Raw genomic sequence first — 24,691 nt, forward strand, 5'->3', positions numbered from 1 at the left:
GAATGGATGTGGTAAGACACGAAGGGTTCCCAGAGTCAACAAACAAAAACAGAGGATGCCCAGTTGTAGTCAGATTTCAGATAAATATGGAATCATTTTTAGCATACGAATGCCACGTGTGGGCTTCCCTGGTGGCTCAGTGGTTGAGAGTCCGCCTGCTGATGCAGGGGACACAGGTTCGTGCCCCGGTCCGGGAAGATCCCACATGCCGCGGAGTGGCTAGGCCCATGAGCCATGGCCGCTGAGCCTGCGCGTCCAGAGCCTGTGCTCCACAATGGGAGAGGCCACAACAGTGAGAGGCCCGCATACCGCAAAAATAAAAAAAAAAAGAATGCCACATGTGATCTTTGGAACATGCCTATCCTAAAAAACAATACGTCATTGATCTGAAATTCAGATCTACCCGCGTATCCTGCGTTTTCTCTTCAATCCTACAAGAAGAAGGAGGCCAGACTCTGGATTTCAGCCTTATCACCTAAACCATCGTTGGCCCAGGGGGCCTGCTCTGTGCAGGGTAGGAGGAAAATCTCCTTCAGCCACAAAGGTTAGAACAGTGGCCTCATCTCCCAGCCTGATCCCTCTCCGTTCTCCCTGGACGGTCCTCCGTTGACAAGTTCGAAGTGATGTGGGAATTTGAGAAGACACAGGAGAAATAGCAAATATGGCCAATGGATTGATAAGAGTAGAAAACTGGGGACAATGTGAAAACATATGTCACAGGCCTTGAAAACATTTAAACTCTAGCCTAGTGATTCCATTTCTAGGATTTCATCCTAGGGAGATAATTAAGGACACCATAAAGATTTAGCTATGATTATGTGCAACAAAGCCTTGTTTGCAATAGCAAAACACTGGAAGCAACATAATTGTCAACAATAACAGAGGGCCGCTTAAATAAAGGATGGGATGTGTGCATAATGAAATTCTACCCAGGTATTAAAAATGATGCTCAAAAGAGATGTTATTGATATAAGAGAATAAACCATATCAAAAAGTGGTTAAGAAATGTTAGGATCCAATTTTGTAAAATACAGATGCTTAGAAAAAAGACAGGAAGACTGCATTCAAAATGTTACATTTGATTATTTTGAGGGATTTCTTTTTTTGACTGCGCCACGCAGCTTGTGGGATCTTAGTTCCCTGACCAGGAATTGAACACATGCCCTCGACAGTAAAAGTGCAGAGTCCTAACCACTGGACCGCCAGGGAATTCTCTTGAAGGAATTTTATTTCCTTCATTGGCTTCTCTGTATTTTAAGTTTTTGTTTGTTTTTTTCAACATGCATGTATTATCTGGATGATTTTTTTTTAAGTTTTTTGTTTTAAATTACCATGGGCCACTCCATGGCCGGTCACTATAGCTGCAGCAGAAGGCCCTCTGTGCCCTTGTCTCTCGAGCCTCATTTCTAGCCATAGAGCCTGCATTTCAGGCTAGCAGCCCGCCTGCATGTCTGTGTGATCCCGACATGCACCCTTCAAGCCTTTGCTCCCTTCAACGCATCCCTCACGTGGAACACCTTTGTTTCAGTCTAATTCCTATGCAGCCTTCGGGACGGCCCCAGCATCTCCTTCCAAAGTCTTCCTGATGCTCCCAGGCTGCACCACGTCCTCTTCCTTCAGTTGCACAGCCCCTCACCCACCTGATAATCATCTGGGCACTTGTGTTTCTCCCTAAATAGACTGCACCCTTTAAGGGGCTTTGCCTCTTCGCTCTGTGATTCTAGCACGTCACACATGCCTGACACATCGCATTAAATACATGATGAAGAGAGGAAGGCAAGCTGGCGAACGGGCACAGAGGAGGACACACTGTCCTGGACATTTATTGAAACAAGGCCTCAAGACTACAAGTGCAGATGGAAAATTCTCAAATCCCATGATAGAGACCCCACCAGGGTAATAGCATCTATCAAAGGCGGTGAGTCATCCCCAGAGAAATCCAATTAAACATCCGTATTTCAAGTGATCCCGCTCTGCATTCTGCTATCAATACCGTTTCTATTCTGAGCTCTCAGCATTTGGGCCTCCCGTGCCTTCCATTGTCTGATCCCTGCTGAGTTACTACCAGAGCGACCATGTTTTCTCCCCCAAACCTTCCCTCCCACTCCCAAGTTCATCTTTCTTTCCTGCTGACACTAACAAAAGCTAACATGCATTTGAGCAGTTCCCAGGGGTCAGGAACGGGGTCCAGCTCCATCTCTTTAAATCCTCACTATCTATAGGGCAGGTATTATCATTCTCAACTTTATAGAAGGCTCAGAGAGGTTAAGTACATCACCCAAGATCACACAGCTGGCAAGGGATGAAGGCAAGATTTGAAAGAAGACAGTTTGACTCCAGAGCCCTGACAATCACCACTACGACAAACTGCCTAGAAATGTCACCCAGATGTACCACGTTGTCCCCTTCTACCCTAGTACCCCCATCCTTTGCCCCATCCTTGCTGTCAGGAGCCTTTTAAAATACTTTCAACCACTGGCCATTCCAAAATGTGAGCTTTCTTGGGTGATGGGTTTAGCCCCATCCCATAATTTCCATTAGCCGTCAAATCTACCTCAATATTTTAAAGTGTTTTCGAAAAAATAAACCAAAATGAATACACATCAAAATGTTTTTGAGATGAGCAATAGACATTTTCCCCAGTTTTGTGTAAAGTTCAACTAAAAAAAAAAAAAAAATCTTGGGAGAAAATCAGGTGATTTTTATTGATCTCTACCACACAATCAATAAAAAACTGTGGGCCTGCTATTGGAAATGCAGTCTTCAGATAAATCCCGATTCCTCCTTGTGATCAGACTGCTGGCTGGAAGCGCCTCCTATATAGGAATTCTCAGGTTGTTATTCCTTTCATCTGAGCATCTAACGACAGAAGGTAAAAATCTTAGAAACACTGTCTGCAAACTCCAAGCCCCAGCAAAGGCTCCCCGCCCAAAAGGTAGCCTATGGATTTGGCAGCACTGTCCATACTCTTAGCTTAGCCCTGCTCCTCCTACGAAAACACCGAGCACCCCTCTGTAAGCCCTGGATTATCTACAATCACCACCCACAATTTCCCTTAGACTCACTGCACCATCAAAAGCAGATCTGCTTTTGATGATAAGCACATTGACATTTAAATCACCCTCATGTTTATTCAGCACCAGTGATCAGTGGCCTTCTTTGTATGGAAGCAGGATCCCAGGGCTTGGCAAACCACAAAGAAACAGCAAGTTTCCTCTGCTGGGTCCTCCAAAGCCAGGACAGGGCAGGGGTGTAAACAGTGGTGCTTCTGGCAAATATTTAATGACTGGGAGTCGGTGAGGGAGGGAGAAGCCTTGGTTTGTGTCATTTGCCAATATCCATGGTGTAAATAGTCCCACCATGGCAGGTTTGGCAAGATTCCTGAATATCACTGGCTAGACCCGACAGGTGGGCAAATTGGAGAATGCCTCTTTAACATTATTTTTTAAATTTTTTAAAAAAGTATTTTGTCGATTTTTTAGTTTTTATTTATTTATTCTTATTTGGTTGCACTAGGTCTCACTTGCGGCAGGCAGGCTGCTTCATTGCAGCTCGCTGGCTCCTTAGTTGCGGCACACAGGCTCCTTAGTTGTGGCATGCGTGTGGGATCTAGTTCCCTGACCAGGGATCAAACCCTGGTCCCCTGCACTGGGAGCGCAGAGTTTTATCCACTGTGCCACCAGGGAAGTCCTCAACATTCTTTAAATATTAATTCAACACTTATTTAAAAGAGAAGCCGAGTGCTGTGGGGTAAAGATTATTGGTGGCGATGATGGTGGTGATGATGATGATATGACGATAATGATGATTTTTAGCTACTGTTTATTTATAATTTACTGTGTGACAGGCATTAAGTGCTTTATACAGATTATCCCAGTTAATTCTTACATGGGTTATAACAACCCTTCAAGATGGATACTATGTGATCATCTCTCTTTTATAGGTGAAGATCCTGCAGCTTCTAGAGTTTAAGTGGCTCAACCAGAATCACACAGCCAGTTAACTGGTGGCGCCAGGATGCTAATCTAAGTAGTGCCCAGAGTGCACAGGTTACAGTAGTGAGAAGTCTCTCCTTTACTATTCCAAGAAGTCTCTCCTTTACTGTCCCAAGAAATTCAGCTCTGACACCAATTCAGCATAACCCTCTTCAAAAATACAAAAATCCTGTAGATAGCATGACTCACTCTATTTAGAAGGCTGTTTACAGACCATCTCCTGTTACATACTGACGAATGACTCTTTGGAGTGCAACGGAGCAGGGCCCTATGGGGCCTTCCCAGGACAGGACCCCTCCCCCACCCCATGACCTCCACCTGCTTCTTGTTTGTAGTAAAACTTTAGCCTCCTAGGCCTTCCCCAAGTTCCAAAGAATAAACTTAGAGAACTGAGAAAATGCAGAAACAAAGGAAAACAAGTCAAGACAAAATAATCATAGTTTAGCCATTAAACAAAGTCAAGAGCCTTTAGTTCCTTCTCAAGGGCTCTAGATAATATTCTGAGCCATGTCCTTGAGCTGTTTTGCAGATACCGGAACGCCCGCCAGGTGGAAGAAGTTAACTGTACGCTGCCCCCAAGCCTGTAAACCCCAGGTCGGTGGGAACAAGAAGGTTGATGATGTTGACTCCCGATTACCTCACCACCAACCAATCAGAAGAATGTCCACGAGCTGATCATGTACCCCACAACCACCGTCCCTCACCCTGTCTTTAAAAACCTTTCCCTGAAAGCCATCAGGGAGTTCGGGTCTTGTAAGCACTAGCTGGCCTGGACTCCTTGCTTGGCATTTGCAGTAAATGCTCCACTTTCCTTCACCATGACCTGGTGTCAGTAGATTGGCTTCACTACATGCAAGCGAGCAGACCCAAGTTGGGTTTGGTAACAGAGGAAGTCTCGCTTTTATAATGGACAAAAGTTGGAATTTTTGGTTGCTTAACACCCAAACTCTAGTTTTGGGGGAAACTTTCATTGTGTCAGTCCTCATTAGAGAAGTTAAAAAAGGGAGCACTCCCTCTTCCCCACACTCACCTAACCAGAAGATCCTGCCCAACACCACTGAGCAAATGACACAGAGATGGAAGGATGGTGGGGCTGGATCTGTGATGTCCAGCAACAGTGGTTGTGGCATCCTGGCCAGATTGGTCCTGTGGCTAGCCTCTGGAGCCCTCTGGATTCCTACCCATTTTCCAAGCCTGGCCCTTAAGACTACCTTTGGTTCTATGAGCTCTCCTCCCACCCTACCCCACCCCTAGCCTTCCCGTAAATCTTTTTCTTTGCTTGAGTCAGGCAGCATTGATTTCTGTTTTTGGAAGCCAAGTACCCTAACTGAAACAAGCTTCTCTCCCAAGCAGCTCCTGCCTCTGAGGGAAGTGGTGATGGGGACAACTTTCTCCATCTTATGTCACTTTAGTGAGTCTGCAGATACCTGGACACCTGGCTAGCTTGCCCCTTAATTCAATTCTGGACAGAAAGATATCAGTAAGAGGGTATTACGAAGGGCTTAGGATAAGATTTGGGCTTCTGTTAGGTGCTTTGGGGGATGGTTTAAAGGAAGTGGGCATTTACTCTGGATTGGATGTCATCAGGAAGTGGGGGGAATTCTCTGATAGGGCATCTTAATTCTTAGCCATAAAGTGAGAAGAACAGAGTGAGGCTAAAGCTGAGATTGGTAAAGAAGCAGCTGCAGTTGCTCAGATGAACCAGGACATGGAGATGTTTGGTCATTTTTATGGTTTGGACAATGTTCACAACTTATTCACTTTCAGACGTACTTGTGAAGTTGTCTTGTCTTGGTCTTGATCTATCTCGGTCTTAGAATGGCCTCATCTGATACGGGCAATCTGCAAAATTGTTTATGTTCAACAGAACACCTTGGCCTAGAGAAGAGCTAACATATACTTATTATAAAAGTATGAAATCCTTGACTCTAGGGACCAGTCCCACGCACTTTCATCTTCCCCGCAGTGCTCTGCTCTGCACGGTGCCTGGCATGCAGAACGTTCTCTGTGAGTGCCGGCTGAACTCAGTTATGGGCCCAGGGAACTTGGGACCTGGCTCTATGAGGACCATGCTGAAGCGTAGTTTCAAAATTTAAACACGTGACTCACACACCTAGAGAATGAACACTTGTCAAAAATGTATTTAACCCATTAGAGAGGGAACCAATAAGATGGTAAAGCTCATTCCCAGAGCTTTTAAGGAACTGGATTTGAAACAGGAGGAAAGGGGGCAGGGCACAACCTCTAAAAGAATGACATAGGCTTGAGGACAGGACATAAACTGGTTAGAACCAACTAGGTCCAAGATGGTGGAAGATTCACCTTCCAGTGGACCTTGAGCCTCGTTATATGCTCATTGTAATACATTAGCTAAATGACACACCCACAGGCGCCATGGCAGTTCTGAGGCCGACCATAAAAGGTCAAAAAGTGGGCAGTGGCCCAGTTCCTGGATATTTCTGCCCCTTCCCTGAAATAGTTGGAATAATCCTCCCGCTCATTAGCCTATGAAATTACCCAGCCCATAAAAACTAACCATCCCTTACACTGCCTCCAGAGCTCTGAGGTGGGCGCCTGCTTTAGTTGTCAGCTGTCCCAAGAGCCCTCCAGAGTCCAGAGAATGAAGAGCTTTATCTTTCCTGAGAAGAACTGTCTCAGGTTTTAGCTTGTGTGTTTCGGGCTTTGGCTCTACAGCGATGGTTCTTAAAGAGCCCTCACCCATTTGTCCTCTTTCCTCCGACATGCAGCTCCTGGGCAGGGATGAGGCAGTTCCTAAACCAGGCCTCGGGTCAGTGCCTCATCTTGCCATGTACTGATGGGGCGCCAAGTGGCCTCCTCTAGCACCATGGGCCGTGGGAGTTCACACCAGCAGTTTGCCTTTTAGAAGAAGTGCTTCTAGCTCTACTGTTAACATTCCCTCTCACTTCTGTACTGACATGTCACCTTTCTGGATTGCCAGGTTTGAGGAATAACTGCTGTTGTGTAACATGATTTCTGTGTCAAGGGGCACGTGCCCTGGTTTCTCTCTTGGTTGCTGGCAAATTCTGAGCTACAGGGAAATGCACTGAGTATGAATGTTCTTGTCCGTGATTCCTCCCTTAGACGATGTAGATGCCGATGGTAGTCGACTTATTGTAAATATATACATACAGATGCAGTTAAGCACTTCCAGGTGGGTTGCATAAGAATCAGGTCCTTAAATACCTCTCAATCTGATGAAATGATAGAAAGGAATAAAGAAACATTTCCCAGAATGGAGGAATACATTTATTTTTTAAATTTATTTTTGTCGAAGCAGTGAGCTAATGGTGGTGTTGCTTCTTTGCATGTGATCAGTGTGAACATTCAGGTGCTTTTCATGTGACATTTGTGAGCCACAAATACAAAGTTGCCGTTTGAATTCAGTCAGGCTCCCGGGTGGTGTCAGCCATGGTCTGTCGGGTGAGGGAGAAAGGGACTAGGGCTCCCTCCCAGTGTCAAACACAAGCAGACAGCACACCCTGACTCTCCTGTGCCCTCAGGCACATGCTAAGGACAACTCTGTGGCCTGGGGCATCCATGTCACAGTATAGGATTGCCGTTCAGGTGTTTTGTACCCCTTTCTTTTCTGATGTTGTCTCCTTTTTTGGAACCAATCCAGCTGGGAGAACCTTAGTCAGTGCTGGAAGTGTGACTGAAGTACCCCTCTTTTGTGGCTCTTGTACAGCTTAATGTGCAATAAAGGAAAAGTTACATCTGTAAAAAACAAAAAAAAACTGACCACACCACATTTTGGGGCCTCACCTTCTGAGATGGCCCACACTCTGCACTGGCCGCTCTTACTTTCTGAGATGACCCCATGCCCTGGGGCTGCTCTTGGTTTCTGAGACAGACCACATTCTGTCTATGGAATGTGTGTCTCTCTAAGTAAATCCACTTCTTACCTATTACTTTGTCTCTCACTGAATTCTTTCTGCAACGAGACATCAAGAACCTGAGCTTCATTAAAGTCCTGAGACCAGGTGTGTGATCTCAATTAAAAGGCAGTGTGTTCAAGTCCCAGTCTGGGTTGTGCAGTTTCAGATTCACGGGTACTCGTTAATAAGAGTCTTAGAATAAGATTGCTAGGTTAGACAGAGAGCTGGTTAACAGCCTCTAGGGCAATAAAACCATAACCTTTAGGGTTAGCTTTTTGAGTGGACAAAATCTACATGTCAACATGTAATTTCATGGTGTCAGTGGTCTAATCAAATAGTAAATAACCCAGTCAAATATGTGGACACCCTCCCAGATGATTAAATAATACTTGGGCAGGTCGTTGAACAATGCCCCAGTATGACATGGAAAGAACATGCTTGTCCCACCCCCTTCCCTTACTTCTAATTTTTAGTTAATTTTTATTTAGAAAGCATAATAAAAGACTCTCATGGCTTCTTAGGAACACATTCAGCTGACATTTTTCCCCACTACTTCATATCTAGCAATTTCCCATGTAGCAGTGGCATCATGGCTAACGTTCATTGAATAATTACTGCGGTAACTTATTTATATGGCTTATCTCATCTACTTTTTACCAAAAAATCCCTAGGAGGTAATTAATTCTGAGGAAAACAAGTGTGGTGTAATAAAAAATATCTCTTTGGTCTTTGTCCCTGCTTCCTGGCACAGAACTCCTAAAACCCTTGGAATTACCTGAGTGATAAGTGTAACTTTTGTTATTCATGACAATCTGCTCTGGCACAAACACCTTAGTTTACGTCAGTGTCATTTAGATGGGACCCCCAGATAGCTTCAGGTGGGGGCCAGTCACCATGTAAGCAGATAGGGTAGGAGGCATCCTGGAGAAAGAGAACCAGGCACCATGGCTGTCTTGACAGATGAGAAGCCATTTTGGGCCTAAGCCATTTTGTGATCTATGCCTGGCCACAGTGCTTGTCCTTGAACAGGTCTCAATAATTAATGATCTTAAGGGAATAAAAGAATGCAGAAGCAAAGGACTGTTATCAGGCAAGAAAAGTAACAATAGCAAAGATGATATATCAGTTGTAAAGCCTCCCAGTTCTGTTTCAGTAGTAAAGATTAGCCTGAAGCGCTCAACCACCAGACAACTGGAACCTGAGGGATGATGATGGTGACCTTTTCTGACCCTTGTGACCTCAATCAACTAAAGCGTGGACTCTGTCCCTGCCCAAGCCCCTTCATGAATATGCATGTACCCTTAGCTTAAAACTTGTCTGATTTTTGCTGTTGGGGAGGCACTGCTTTGGGAAAATCCCAAGTGCTCTCCTTACAAGTAGTAATAAATCCTTCCTTCTCCCCATCTTTGGCTTGGTTGTGTCTTTTGGCTCGACACCCACTAAGAGGCAAACTCAGTTTTTCAGGTAACACCAAAGAGGCCAAACACGTGATTTAGAAAGGTGGGCACTTCCAGCCCCAAAGAGATGGGATGGAGACTGAGTTATAAAAACTCTTGAACAGTGAGATCTGGGGAGTTTCTGGGTTGGGGGCACAGTGATGTGCTGGGAAGATGCTGTGCCCTGAAAGGGGAGGGAAGCTCTGCACACACACACCCTCCCCTCACACCTTGCCCAAATGCACCTCCTCCATTTGGCTCTTCCAGAATTGTAGTCTTTATAATGAACCTGTAAATGGAAGTAAATGCTTTCCTGAGTTCTGTGAGTCATTCTAGCAAACTACGGAACCTTGCGTGTGTGTGTGTGTGTGGGAGGTCACAGGAACCCCCAAATTTGTAGTTGTGTGGGCCGAAGTGTGGGTGGCCTGGGACTGAGACTCACATCTGAAGCAGGGGCAGCCCTCTGGGATAGAGCCCTTTAACTAGTGGGATCAGATCTCAATTCCAGGTCAGCACTGAATTGGATTATTGGATATCCAGCTGGTGTTGGAGAATCAGAAAACTGATGTGTAAAACTGACACATATTTGGTGTCAGAAAGGGTGATAAAGTTAATTCCTATTGAAACAGGAGGGAAGGGGGCAGGGCACACCCTTTGAAAGAATGACATAGCCTGAAGGCATGACATAAGCTGATTGGAACCAAATGGATCCAAGATGGCGGACAAGTCAACTTCCACTAGACCTTCAGCTTCAGTGTACGCTCACTGTTAACACATCAGCAAGCTAAATGACACACCCACAGGCGCCATGACAGTTCCAACGCCAACCATAAGGATCAAAAAGTGGGCGGTGGCCCAATTCCTGGAATGTGCCGCCTCTTCCTAAAATAGCTGGAATACTCCTCCCACTCATTAGCCTATGAAATTACCCACTGCTATAAAAACTGACAACCCCATACCCTGGTGCTTTTCTCACCTTCTGAGATGGACCACACACTGTCTGTGGAGTGTGTTTCTCTCTAAATCCACTTCTTACCTATCACTTTGTCTCTCACTGGATTCTTTCTGTGATGAGACCTCAAGAATCTGAACTTCATTAAGTCCTGAAACCAGGTGTGTGATCTCAGTTGGAAGACTGTGGGTTTTGGCCGGGTTTAAGTCCCAGCTGCGTGGGTTCGAGTCCCAGTCAGGGCTTTGGTCGAGTTCAAGTCCCAATCTGAGGTGCACAGTTTCACTATATCAGGACCCACAAAATGGAGGCTGGCCCAGGGGCCAGGCCCACATCACACCTCTACACTAAGTCAGTCTGCATTTATGGGAACCCACTGTCAAGGAAACCTAACACACACCAATCACATCCTCCAACTCAGCTTTAGCAAGCTCACCTTACCTTAGAAAATAGGACCTACTGGGGACTTCCCTGGCAGTCCAGTGTTTAAGACTGCGCAGTGCCGGGCGCACAGGTTCTCTGGTCAGGAAACTAAGATCCCACAAACCGCGTGGCCAAAAAAAAAGAAAAAGAAAGAAAATAGACCTGCCGGCCTTATAAGGAAATCCTGACCTTCTAGCCGCTCATGCCTCTTCTAACGCTCTGTAATGCTCTTGCCCCAAATCCATCAGGAAGAGTGCTTCTCTGCTTGTGAGGCTCTGTACTTTTCCAACCCATGGATTGTTTTCTCTTGAATATAGGACATCACACTCATTATTAATTGTTTAGTTTTGTCATTGGATGGTGGTGTCAGAAAACATCACACAAAAGAGTTACAGAGTTTAGAGATTTGCCCAAGATCACACAGCTGGTAAGCAAGCCCTTGACCTTAATCACTACCTGTGCTGACTATACCTCCCACCGCCCACCAGAGGTGACATTCATATGTCCCTTTGGAGAAAGAAGGCTAGACAATGGCTAAGTCATTGTTTCCTAAACATCGGTCATTTGCATATCGCCATGGCAATGTCTGCCAGGTCTCTGGTCCTCTCCACTATTATTTATTCAATCGTTTCCTTTATACTTGATTGCTTACACTGACTTTAATTTTAAAAATTAAAAAATCTTGAATATAAAACTTTTTACAGCACCATAAATGAAAAAACCAATATTTTCCCTTAAAAGACATGAAAATAAATTTTTTTTTTTTGGCCACGACTTGTGGCTTGTGGGATCTTAGTTCCCCAACCAGGGATTGAATCCGTGCGCTGCGCAGTGAAAGCGCAGAGCCCTAACCACTGTACCGCCAGGGAATTCCTGAAAATAAATTATTAATTAATGCTTTCCCAAATACTACCTAAAATCATTCCAGCGTGTACCCTACTTCACGAAAAACTGGACCAAATGAATCTCAAAATGTCACACAGCCAAAATCTCAACCCAGGTCCCATCTCCAAATCCAGTGCTCTTTCTGCCACAATGCTGATCCCTCGACCACGCCCTGGCACAGGTTAACTTTGTCAGGGGAGCAAGCAGAGGATGTTTCTCAAGATAACAGAGCGATGGCAGACTACAGATGGCCTGAGGGCTGACTCCTCCAAGCACTTAATGAAGCCCTGGGCAAGGGTCCCTGGATTTAATCACCAGAGTGCAGTGCAGACCTACTCTAAATTGTTCTAGGTGCAGGTGGAGTTTTCCTCCAGGACAGCTCCAGGCCAGTTATGGTTGGCCTAAGGGGCAGTGTTAGCACCTGGAGACAGTGGAACAGAAGCAGATAATCACCATCTTCAAGGTGGAAGGAAGGTGCAGAGTTCCCTGCCATGATCTGATATAGCTTATGTTGAGCCAAAATGTCAGTTTATTCAGGCATTTTCTAAAGTGTTGCTTTCAAAGTGAAATGTACATCTCATTTGATATCTAGATAAATTTTGTCTTGTTTCAAACTCTAGCTCCTTTCCTAAGCTGCAGAAAGACTTAGCTACAAGAGGTACTTAGCTACAAGAGGTCCTTACAAGGGACGGGGCTCTATAGTAAGCGCTTTTCACGCATTATTTCATTTAATCCTCAATCCAACTCTATGAAGTGTGAACTGTTATTGCACCAGGTTTACAGAAAAAAGACCTGAGTGTTACAGTTCTTACAGTTACTTGCTGGTAGAGCGAGGAGTGAATTTCTGCACCGTCCAGTTCTAGAATCCACTTAAACCATTACTATCATCTAATCCCCAAATCCCTCTGCCGTTCAGTGAAGAAACTCAGAAATTCCACATCTTCCAACTCTCGGTTTGCTTGTTTGATTTCTTTAAAAAATAAAAATTAGGGACTTCCCTGGCGGTCCAGTGGTTAAGACTCCACACTCCTAACGCAGGTTCAATCCCTGGTCGGGGAACTAAGATTCCGCAAGCCGTGGGGTGTGGCCAAAAAAAGGCTAACACGATATTGTAAATTAACTATACATCAGTAAAATTTTTTTAAATAAAAATTTAAAAAGAGACCACGTGTTGGTTTTTAGGGGTCAAAAACAGGTGGGCAATGGAATGAATTGAAAGCGAGCATTGCTGAGTGATTATAAATTCAGCTTCTGATTAGGAGCTTTTAGAAATGTAAATTTCTTGATAAACACAGCACCGCTTCCAATTAAAGCCTTAATCAATGAATTTCGACTATGGATGTGATGAGGAGGACAACAGATGACACTGAGAGTCTCGTGCTCCACGGGAGACCACAAACATACACTTCATTCTGATTCCTATCACGATCTAAGCTACTGGAGAGAGACCTATTGCCTATTGCCGTGCCAAGGAGTCGGGCTAAGGTAGGATGTTATACCTTCTGTCTGAGGCCCATTTTCATCAAGTAAAAATTGTGGAAAGAAAGCAAGGTGAGTCATCTTCAAGCAGCTGACAGACATCCGGGTTCTTCTATTTCATCCAGGAAAGAGGTGAGGGGACATCTGTGCAGTGGGAGGTCAGGGGAGAATCACCCAAACTTTTTTTAAAACTCTCAACGGCCAGGCCACACCCTGGACCAATTAAGTCAGAATCTGGTAGTGAGACCCAGGCAGCAGCATTTTCTCTAAAGCTCTCCAGGTGATTCCATTGTGATTCCTTGACTCTGGGTGAGTCAAGGTTGAACCAGTGATTTGGGGGGAATTGCCAGCCAAGGGCAAGATGGACAAGTTTCACTAGCTCCAGCCACTGGTGGCTTCTGTAAAGGTTCTTGATGCGTATTTTGATGTGTATATTGATGTGTATCAGGGCTCAGTAAGGGAAGCAGAACCAGCGTGAGTTACACGGCAAGGGATGCATTATAGGAATTAGACCTGTCACAATCGTGGGAGGAGCTGGGGAGGTGGAGGTCAGGGAAGGGGAGGTGAGGACCAAAGGAGACACCAGCCAGCCCACCTGAGAAGTCAGGCACGTGTAGCTGGCAAGGTGGGGCAGCAGGGGGGCCAAGTGGACGGGTCCATGCAAGGCTGTTGCCTTGTCTGCCCAGTGTCTAGAAGACATGGGGCCACCGTTGATCAGGAAGACAAGACGGACCGGAAGCAGCAGAGAGTGAGGCGGGGCAGGAACTTCTGTACCTGGTTACCTCCATGGTCTAACCATGGTGGCCCTTAAAAGGTCAACACTGCTGCTTCCCTTCTGCCTCCCAGAATCTCCCACCTTTTACTTGGAACAATGTAGGGAAAGGGATTCTGGGAAGTAGAGTTCTCAGCGTAGCTAAGTTTTCAATAGAACGTTCCAGCACAGACTAGAAAGAATAGAAATAAAGATAGGTTAGGAAAGGTGTAAGAAGTTGGGGAAATGTTAATACCTTAATAGCTGGTACCCAAATTCCCCTTGGGGAGGAAATTTTGCTGCGAATCATAGCTTGACAAACACCTGGGGTCGTGTTCTCATGAACCCAAGCATCTTTTGGTGCCATGGCTTCTTGGAAGAAGGTGAAACAGCTCTGCAAGGACAGGGAGAGGAATTTGTCTTACTTGGAATGGAGGGAGCTGAGACAAAGGAGAAGAACAAGGAGGGTGGTGAGACTGGGCCAAGAAAAAGAACTGCCTTGCACAGGGTGGTGAAAAGGACCTTATCAGCCAGGAATGTCAAATGTGGATTTTGAAATTGTTCGCTGTGAAGAGCTCCGTGCAACCCCTTTCGTGATCCTTAGTTCTAAAACTCCTCCAATGGGAGTAGCATAGGGCTTTGTTTTGTTTTGTTGTTATGGAAAGTGGTGAAGCATCTGAGTTTCATATCCACACAGATGGGGGTACAGGACCCAGGAAACCAAGCCTAGGGGCAGAGAGGAACCCGCTGGATATTCACAGACATCATCGCCATGGATTTTGGTTTTCTCCAGGCTGTGGCAACATGGGTGGGAGGTATTTCTCCAAGGGTCTGGAGAGTAGACACCCAGAGTGTAAGAAGATGTGGCATCTTACTACAGTCCCATTTCAGCGGGGCAGCTTGAGGACTGGAATGGGAATGTCATGGCCAAGTTCATTTTCTGCTTTTGGGGGCCCCCATCTCCCTTGTTTGCTGCTCTTAAGGCAGTTGTGCTGTCCTTCCCACCGAAGTATGGCTTTCTCTGCTCACCCACAGTCTTTGGTTTGCAAATCTCCCATCATCTAACTGGCCCAGTCTCTCTGTATCCCAGGAGAGAGACTCTGATTGGCCCAAGCTAAGCCAATGTGGACCAGTGAGCTCTGGCCTGGAGGAAGGGGGCAGGGAGAGGCCGGAAACCCCCTCATGTGGGGCTGGTTCTCTAAGGAGGGGCAGTGGGCTGGGAGGCAGCCACTGGCACTGCGTGAACACAGCAGAGCAGGGCTCTGGGGTCAGGCTGCAGAGCTAGAATCCCAACCCTGCTCAATCTTAGCTGGGTGATCTTGGGCAAGCCTTTTAACTTCTGCAAAACTCAGTCTCCTCGTTTGTAAAATGTGGCTCGTATTATTAAAACCTGCCTCATCAGGTTGCTATGAAGATGAAACCAGGTGATCTACATAAAAAGTCTAGCATTGTGCCTGGCACATGTATGTGCTCGAGAGTCGTTAGATAAATTAGTAATAATGACAACACTGAGAATTGACCATAGACAGCACCTCAGCACCTGCTACCCTACCCCACCACCCATCTGAAGCTTCCATCTCTCACTCTGGAGACATCCAGATTTTGTCTCCTCCCCTGGACTCCATTAGGGCAAGTCCTCATCTGTATTACTTATTGCATGTGCTTGTTGAATGAAGGAAGAAATAAATAAATGCTTGGATATCTCCAGGTATGGAAACCCATTACCTCCCAAGGTCCCAACTTTTAGAGCTCCAAATATGTGGAAAGGCCTTTTTCATGCTGGGATGGTAACTGGATTCAGCATTTGTGGTTCTAGTTCCACAAAGACAACAACTCCTTCTTCCACATGACAGTCCTTCAGATGTTTCAAGACAAATTTCAGGTGCCCCCGAGTCACTTCCTCTCTGGTCTGTATGTACCTCCATGTCATGGAAGAGACCTTCACTCGCCCCTCCAATCTCCTCCCTTCTCCTGTACCTCCTCTTCAAAATAAGTAACCTACTACTAAAAACCAAGAACATGGTTCCAATGTCTGCTCTTACCAAGCATCTGTTCATTTCCAAACTCAATTTCTTCCTGAAGGAAAGGAAAGTAACATTTAATGAGCACTTATATTGTGGCAGGCACTATGGGGGCGGGCACTTAATAAACATGATCACTTTTACTCCTCAAAACCACCCTGGGAAATATTGGCTGCATCCCATTTGACAGATGAGGCAGCTGAGTCTCGTAGAGGTTAAGGTATCTGTTCGAGATTGCACAGCCTACAAATGGCAGAGCTAGAATTCAAAGGTAGGTGTAATATAATCTGGAGAAAGTTATAGGCCACTCTTTTCATCAGAAAGCAACTCTGTCAAAGACCAGGACATTTAGTAATGAAAAAAACAGGCTGCCCTTCCTTTGGCAGAACCCAAACCAGGAATGTCTTAGATTGACCTAATCTCATTTGAAACCTCTGAGGAGTTTAGAGGACAAAAGGACCAAGAGTGGGCCAGAATTCCAGGAGCAAAGATCTGTGTAACCGATCACTCAATGACTAGCAGCCAATTAAACGAAGTCAAAGATGTAAATCCGGATACTGTCTTAATGAGTGGCTGTGCTGTGTAGACCCAAAACACGAAGGCAAATCTGTTAAGTTGTTTGTATTTTTCCCCCTCCCATTTCTCTTTGAGCAGCCTGCCCTGGAAATATCAAGAGAGGGCTGGTTCTTATTTGAAGAGAAATGAGGCCCAGGCGAGCATTATCTGATTCTGGGCTAAGTGCAGAGCAAAGAACTGAGTCCTCAATTGAGATCAAGTGATACGGACAAGCACCTCCCAACCCCAGCTGCCACTCAAATCAGCAGTTTCCCAGAGACAAGCAAAGAGGGGAAAACCCTTAATTATCAGGGCACTGTGCATGCATTACTGAGCATGCTCTCTCTCTCTGTCTCGTAAGATGCTTTTTTTTCCTTGGGAGATTTCAAAGAATGATGAAGACTCAGCATCAGATGAAGCAATGCAGGTTCTCCATATAGTGTATGTTGCCTTCCCCTCCACTCGGCCTCGCCACGGCCATCCCTGTCACCGTCACTGCCACACTGGGAGTCCAGCTCTGCACTTAGCCCTTAAATGAACTGCCGTAGTCAGTTAACGTGATCGGCTGAATAATGTCCCTCCATATGCCCATCCTAATCCCTGGAACCTGTGAATATTTTACCCTATATGGTAAATGGGATTTTGCAGGTGTGATTCAAGTAAGGCTCTTGGGATGGGGAGATTATCTTGGGTTATACAGGTGGGCTGATGCCAGCAGAGATTGGACGATCCCACTCTGTGGTCTTTGAAGATGGAGTAAGGGACCACCAGCAGGGAACATGAGAAACAAGGCTCTAGAAGCTGGAAAGGGCTCGGAAAAGTATCCTCCCCTGTAGCCTCCAGAAGGAGCTTAGCACTGCCGACACTTTGATGGCAGCCCAGTGAACCCCATCTCAGACTTCTGGTCTCCAGAACGACATGAGAATAAGTGTGTGGGTTTTTTTGTTTGTTTGTTTTTTGGTTTTTGTTGGCCACGCCGTGCAGCTTGCAGGGGTTTAATTCGCCGACCAGGGATTGAACCCGGGCCCTTGGCTGTGAAAGTACAGAGACCACCAGGGAAGTCCCTGTATGTTAAGTCACCAACTCTGTCTAATTTGTTACAGCAGCCACAGGAAACTCATACACTTCGTAAAGTGTCTACACTGCAAGCTGCTATGTCACACGACCACTCTGTAGGAATACTACGGACTGACCCACTTCAAATGAGTCAGGCGCTAAAGAAAGAAGGGAAGTCAAGCTCTTGCTCATTTCTTAGGTAAACAGTCACAGAGCACCTGCTCACACTGGCCATGTGTTGGGTGCTAACGACATTGCGGAGAGTGAAAACAGCTCAGCCTGTGTCCTCATCGGGGCCAGCGCTGAGCAGAAGAGAGATAGGGAACACGTACTCACACTGATGAACGTAGGTTTATAAATGGAGGAAAGGCTTCTCCTTAGAAGACCCAAAGGATCTTGGTTATGGTGATAGGATGGGACACAGCCTGGGAAGTGCTGGGAAGGCTTCCCCTCGGAAGTATCCCTGGATCTGAGCCCTGGGGGGAGGGGGAGAGTTAACCAGGTGGGACGGGGGCATCCAGGTAGAGGGAACAGCCCCGACAAAAAGGCTCCCTTGGAGGGGGAGGGACTGAAAGGAGGCCCGTGGAAAGCAGGGGTGGGGGCTGCAGGGGGACAATGGATGAAGATGAAAAGGCGGGAACAGACTGATATGAATGTTCTGGAATATGCCTCCTGTCATTCATGTGTGGGAGTTTCTTCTGTGATGATGGAAATGTTCTACAAAAATGTATGCTTTCCAGTGGGATAGCCATTAGCCATAACTGACTAAAGAGCACCTGTAATGTGGCTAGGACTACTGAAGGACTGCATTTTAGGTTTCATTTAATTTTAATTAACTTAAATTGAAATAGTCACATGGGGCTAGTGCATACCCAACTATACAGAGCAGCTCTAGGGTATACCCAGGAGAGAAACTGTTGGATAGAGATATATAGACATGTAGAGATAGATAGATAGGTAGATAGATAGATAGACAGATAGATAGATAGATATAAACTTCTTATAAGGATTCACAGGATTATAGAGGCTAAGTCCCACGATCTATAGTCTCCAAGCCCAAGACCCAAAAGTAGTTGATTTTTCAGTTCAAGTGCAAAGGCAGGAAAAGATCAATGCCCCAGCTCATGCAGTCAGGCAGGCAAAGTTCCCTCTTACTCAGCCTTTTTGTTCTATTCAGGTCTTCAACAGATTGGATGAGGTCCACCCACACTGGGGAGGGCAATCTGCTTTGTTCAGTCTACTGATTCAAATGTTAATCTATTCCAGAAACATCCTCACAGACACACCCAAAATAATGTTTAAACAAATATCTGCGCACCCCATAGCTCAGTCAGGTTGACACATAAAAGTAACCATCATAAGAGTCTAATACAGTGATCCCTTTCCCAGCTCACCAGGGCCCAGAGGAGATCCTTAGAGCCAAGAGCATGAAATCCTTTATGGTAAGACAGCCAGAGCTCCCTGAGAGAAGAATTTCCTTTCCTGAAGCTTGTTCTGACTTCGAGAAGCAACTTGGAACAGCAGAAGCCCATCCACTGGGGGATATTTTTTCTCCATTTGATCAGCCCAGATCCCCAACCTCATCCCTATTTCCCCAAACACTTAGAAATTCAGGGGGGTCCTTCCATTCAGAGGTCTCACCTGGGACATTCCCCATCCTCTCTAGCCTCCCCATCCCTTTCCTCTTCCCTCGAGGTCTCCTTCCTCCCTTTCTTCCCCAACTCCTCAAATTCTCGTATATTTTGCCCAAGACAAATTGCTTTTTAGACCTTTTGCAATTAAAGACATTTCTTCCCACCTGATATGTACAGTGGCTCTGACAATGCTGATCTGTTCTTAGGAGATGGTATTTAAAACCCAGAGTGCATCCAAAGTGTCTCGAAACTGCCAAACGTGGCTGAGAAGTGTCAAGTTACATAAATGCACATGCTTCATTTCACCCTTGGCTTGAAGCTTTTCCTAACAGGCTTCAGAATTATCAGCTCATTAAAGGGATAAAGAATGCAGGTGTATAAAATTTTTTTTAAATAACAACAACCATAATAAAGTCAAGGCCCCAGAATAGAGTTGGACTTGATGGGTGAGAGCCACTCCCCAGCTTCTCGGGGAGAGGGGTGTTTTCTCGCTCTTCTCTGGAGATAACGAAGCAGCCCTGTTCCTCTCTTCTCCCTCAAAGCACGTTATTAACAGTTAAAGGAGGGAAGGGAATTTTGATGTGCTTATTACCTAGGAAGAGCCACCCACTTTCATGTGTCCTCTCTTTCCATCCCTTGCGACAGCGCTGCCAGGGAAATATCAATGTCCCATTGTAAAGAGGGGAAAGCTGAGGCTGGAACAGGGCAAAAGATTTTCTTTTTTTAAAAATATTTATTTGGCTGCACTGGATCTCAGTTGCAGCATGTGGGATCTAGTTCCCTGACCAGGGATCGAGCTCAGGGCCCCTGCATTGGGAGCGCGGAGTTTTAACCGCTGGACTGCCAGCAAAGTCCCTTAAAGAAACTTTTTTTTTTTTGACCACGCGGCACGGCCTATGGAATTTTAGTTCCCTGACCAGGGATTGAACTGGGGCCCTCAGCAGTGAGACCCTGGAGTCCTAACCACTGGACCACCAGGGAATTCCCAACAGGGCAGAAGATTTGCTCCAGGGCCCAGAGTCGATAAGAAGTAGAACTGGGGTTCAAAACCAGTTGAGAGACCCTATAGCATCATGGCTGAGATCACGGACGCTGGACTCAGAATGCCAGGGTTATATCACCATCTGCTGTTTCACAGACCCTGGGCAACCCGGGGCAAGTCACTTGACCTCTCTGTGCATTCGTTTCCTCATCTATAAAATGGGGAGGGAGGATGTTGTATGTCTAGTTGCAGTAAAGATTAAATGATCAATGCATGTAAAACACTTAGAACACTGCCCAGCATAGCACGTATTTGAAAAGTTTACAAGTCATGTACTCTCTACCACCACACCCTGAACCTCTGCCACATTCTAGGGCACGACCGCTTCACCGCACTTGGTCCTTCTTAATAAAATGATGTTACTTGGGTCCAAGCCCAGAGTCTGGAAATACTGGAACTCAAGGACTGTGCTCCTGAAATCTGTCCTTCACAAGCCCATCTCCCCTGACAGCTGCAGCTCTGACTCATTAATTAGAAGCTGCCGCCGCCCAGAGCAAGCTGAGAGACAAAGCCCACTGTCCCTTTATGACAATCCTGCAAGCGGGTGTAAAATGAAGATAACCGCCCCCCACCTCTGAAAATACTTAATTATCTGAAACCCAGATAAACAGCAGGACCAGCCTTGTAGAGAAGGTGTGGAAGGGCTGAGGCAGGCCAGCGGAGCTGCAGGAGGGGTTATGAAAAGCTAATGGTGTGAGTCAGTGCTGGAATTAAGGGTGAGAAAATGAGTCTGAGGTTGTTGACAGCCTCCACAGGCCAGGATGGTGAGAGGCATGGAGATGGGGCAGCAGCGGGAGGGACTGGGAGGTGGGTGGCACGGAGGATCGAGGATGGAACAAAGCAGGCTTCAAGTTTTACCTCCTGGACATTTGCCGCCAATTAAAGCGGCGTTTTCATGATACTAAGGGGTTTATTGACTCATCCAAATGAAGCTTGTAAAATTGCCAGATTCAAGAGGGAGATCTCTAAACACCAGTTAGCGACTTGGAAACTAGGGGACAAGCGAAGGGAGGACATTGAGAGCAGATGCATTGGGTGTGTGGTGGAGACACATGCCCACCGGGGTCACTCATAGCCCTTCTCTGAACCTGACCTTGTGAGCCTTAGGGAGAGCAGGTATGCTGGAGGCGCTCCTACTTCATCCTTCCATTAGCAAGCATTTTTCGTAGGTTACGTGATAATGTGTGCACAGGGCTTAGCCAAGGCCTAGATCTGTGCTAAGGGTTCTATAAATGTTGACTCTTGAGGTCCCTGAGAACCCTTAGAGGAATAAGGCTCTATGTCAAATTCCCAGCAGGTGAACGTGAAAACCTTGACATTTTAGGCTTCAAATAAATCACTTCTCTCCAGAGAAAGGGTATGAAAAAGTCCAAAGCCTGACTCAATAGAATGACTTCTGTTTCCACCCGACTCAATTCAAGATGGCGCAGAACAAGACCAAACCCAATGTGGGATTGTGGGATTGTGGGCATCCAACCGGGAGTTTGTCTTCACATTCTAGAAGAGCAAAAGGCAAAGAGAAAAGGCATCCTTCTGCTGGGAATAAATAACAGGCTAACTTAGGGTTCAGGGCTCTGCCTCTGAGGCAGACGCCTCAGGTTCAAGTCCCAATTCCACCCATACTATCTGTTGACCTTGAAAATGTTATTTCACTTCTCTAACTTCAGTTTCCTTATCCATAAAATAGAACGAATAGAACCACTCCCTCAGGGGTCTTATGAGGATTCAAAAAGCTAAAATAAGTGAGCAAATGCATATAACACACATAGCACGTGTACAGTATAACAGTGCCTGTGGTAAACAGCAGTTCTTTTGAAGCCTGTCATGTGCCCAGGGTCACAGACAAGGATGCAAGAGAGCCAGGATGACCCTGAACCCACTCTTATGAGTTCACGCTGAGAGGAAGGCAGAACAAGCAGAAGCTGTGAGTCCCAGGGGGAGGGCAAGAGAGAGGGGCCAGGAAAATGGAAACCCATGAAAGAATAATGCTGAACGTCGGGGGTGTTGGGACAGCAGCCTTTAAACCCATTCTTGAAAGAATCAACATCGCAGGAGACGGTAAAGTGAGAAGACACCCTCAGCCATGCAATATGATCTGACTCATACAGTCTGCACGGGAGCTGAGGGTATTAACTTGATTACTTCCCAGCAGGCGTGACAAAACCAATCTCACCCTGGTTATTACAGCTACAGTCATTGGGACTATTTCAGTCAAGGGCTGTCACATTCCCGTCACTCCGAGTTTCCCCACCTGAGCCTGTAAATGCTTAGTACGGTCTGAAATTCTATTTCCCTCTTACCCTATTCCAACGGGTCTCGTGTGTGTGTGTGTGTGTGTGTGTGTGTGTGTGAAGGGAAACTATTGGGGTCAGGATGGAGTGTGAAAGAACAATTTTTGCACATTCAACAAATACTAATTGGCCTAATAAGTGCCGGGCACTGTTGAAGATGCTGGGAAAATCCAACAGTGAAGATGAGACGTAGGATCCCTGCCCTCAGGAGCTTATACTCTTTAAGGCATTATCTTGGCAGATATATTCAGAGCTTCCCTCCTTCCTTCATTCCTTCCCTCACTCCCTCTTTCCATCCTTCCTTCACTTATTCACTCACTTAATAAAAACTCTGGAGTCAGACTGCATCCTACCTTGGCTACTTATTAGCTAATGCAACCTTGGGTAAATTTCTTAACCTCCAATTCCCTCTTCTCTAAAATGGAGGCAAGAATAGGACCCACCTGCACCATCAGCCCTACAGGAAGGTGAGGGCCTGGCTCTGAGAAAGAGCCAGGAAACTGAATTCAAGAATGGTCCACACACAGCCTGTTAGCCCGGGAGGCTACAGATCGTCATCTGATGAGGTGTTTATCCAGGTCTGAGTGGGCCATGATCTCTACCCTGGCCATCCTGGAGTCCATCATGCGTCTCTGAGATTGACAAGGTGGTGTACCTCCAGGCAAGGCTACATACTCTAAAGGCGGGGCCTGGGGGGAGCCCTCATTATCATCCACCTCTGTCTGCAGGCTGCTAGCAAGACTTCCGGGGGCCAAGAAGCCAGCCCCTCCCCTGAAGTATGTCACTGAGCCCCCAAAATATGTCCTGACTGCACTGACATCCTTCTGTATGTTTTAGATAATTTGATTTATTCAAGTGTCTACTGTTGACATTTGTCTCTAAGCAGTCGGACTCACGGGCAACATGGGGAAATTTAGTGAGGTCACAAGTCAAGAGCTTAGTGCAGTGCCTGGCCCAGGGCTAGAGCTTACGTGTTAGCTAATCTTGTCACTGAGCACTTGCTGTGCATGTGCCAGGTGCAGGGATAATATGTACATACACACACACCATGCAAAGGTCAGTAAATGCGCACTGAGTGACAGCCATCGTCACAAAAGCAACCTTGGCCCTTCTGAGCACCCACAGGCTGAAGGGAGCTCTTCAGTACTTTAAAGAACTCACATTCTCTGTCTCCCTTCCTTTTAAAACACGGGGAGTGTACTGTAAACACTAGTGATATGTTTTTAATGTTAGAAACAATGTGTAAAAAGCTTAATTATAGTTTTGGAACAAAATATAAGTTCTGTGCTCTTTGAGAATACAAAAAATAAAAATTGGAAGCATAAAAATAGAAAAAAGACAGGAAAGCAAGACCCAGGCACTAATTTAATCATCTTGTATAGGGCCATATATTGACTAATGGTTATATACTAAGAAATATAGAGGAATAGATACCCACGTCTCTAGGTGGTTGTGAGAATGTATGTAATACCTTCATCCCGGTGCCTGGCACACAGCAATAAACAATAAATGTCAGGTTCTCCGGTGTCCTCCCCCTCCACACCCCTTCCTTTTCTCCGCCACCTCCCCCAGGCACTCACATAAACCTGAGCTCAGACTCCCGCCGGACCAAGACTTCCCGGAGACGCTGGATTTTCACCATCTCCAGCTCGATCTCCTCTGGCCTCATGGTTGTCTCTGCCATGGAGATGATGTCTAGCTGATCTGTGCAGGAGACACAAAACACAGGCATCAGGACCCCAAGGCTGCATGAGTTTTCAAGAATTCCCTCTGGACAGCCTCCTCTTTGCCCCAGCAACCTTCATACCCCAAGAAGGCACACAGATCTCTGCCAGTGCTGCAAGTGTGTATTTGTGAGCCAGCCCTTTGGAAACTGGAAAGCACGTTTCCATGGGAACCCTGTTACAAGGCAAGAGGAGGCTCAGGCGGGGTCACCAAACCTTGTTCAGGGTTATACATATGGCCTTGACAGACCTTCCTGGTCCCGGCTTCTGAGCCTCTGGTCCCTTTGACCATGGCCTTTTCACCCTCTCCCGACGCCAACTTCAGGCACAAAAAAGTTTATAATAATTATTTTAGCAATACCATTAATAATTATAGGAATACTAAGTAATGTAATAGCAATATGAAATAATACGGGTTTATTGTAGAAAATTCAGATAATACAGATAAGCAAAAGAGAACAAAGTAAAAAGTCACCTATAACCCCACTGCCCAGAGGGAACAACTAACCACATTTTGATGGACATTCTTCTGATCTTATATTTATAATTAGAGT

At 46.0% G+C, this 24,691-nt stretch overlaps 1 protein-coding gene across 2 annotated transcripts in view; it reads right to left on the reverse strand.

Annotated features, from left to right (window-relative positions):
- Positions 1-24,691, reverse strand: part of BMERB1 (bMERB domain containing 1) — a 136,545-nt gene that overhangs the window by 39,067 nt on the left and 72,787 nt on the right. For both annotated transcript variants that reach the window (XM_089896112.1, XM_022552238.3), the window contains exon 2: positions 23,994-24,117. In XM_089896112.1, the coding sequence (XP_089752238.1) occupies positions 23,994-24,117 (124 nt within the window). The remainder of the gene's footprint in view (positions 1-23,993; positions 24,118-24,691) is intronic.

Source organism: Delphinapterus leucas, chromosome 15 (genome assembly GCF_059928025.1).
Source record: "Delphinapterus leucas isolate spDelLeu-1000000601 "Yukka" chromosome 15, BTC_Dleu_Yukka2, whole genome shotgun sequence".
NCBI lineage: Eukaryota > Metazoa > Chordata > Mammalia > Artiodactyla > Monodontidae > Delphinapterus > Delphinapterus leucas.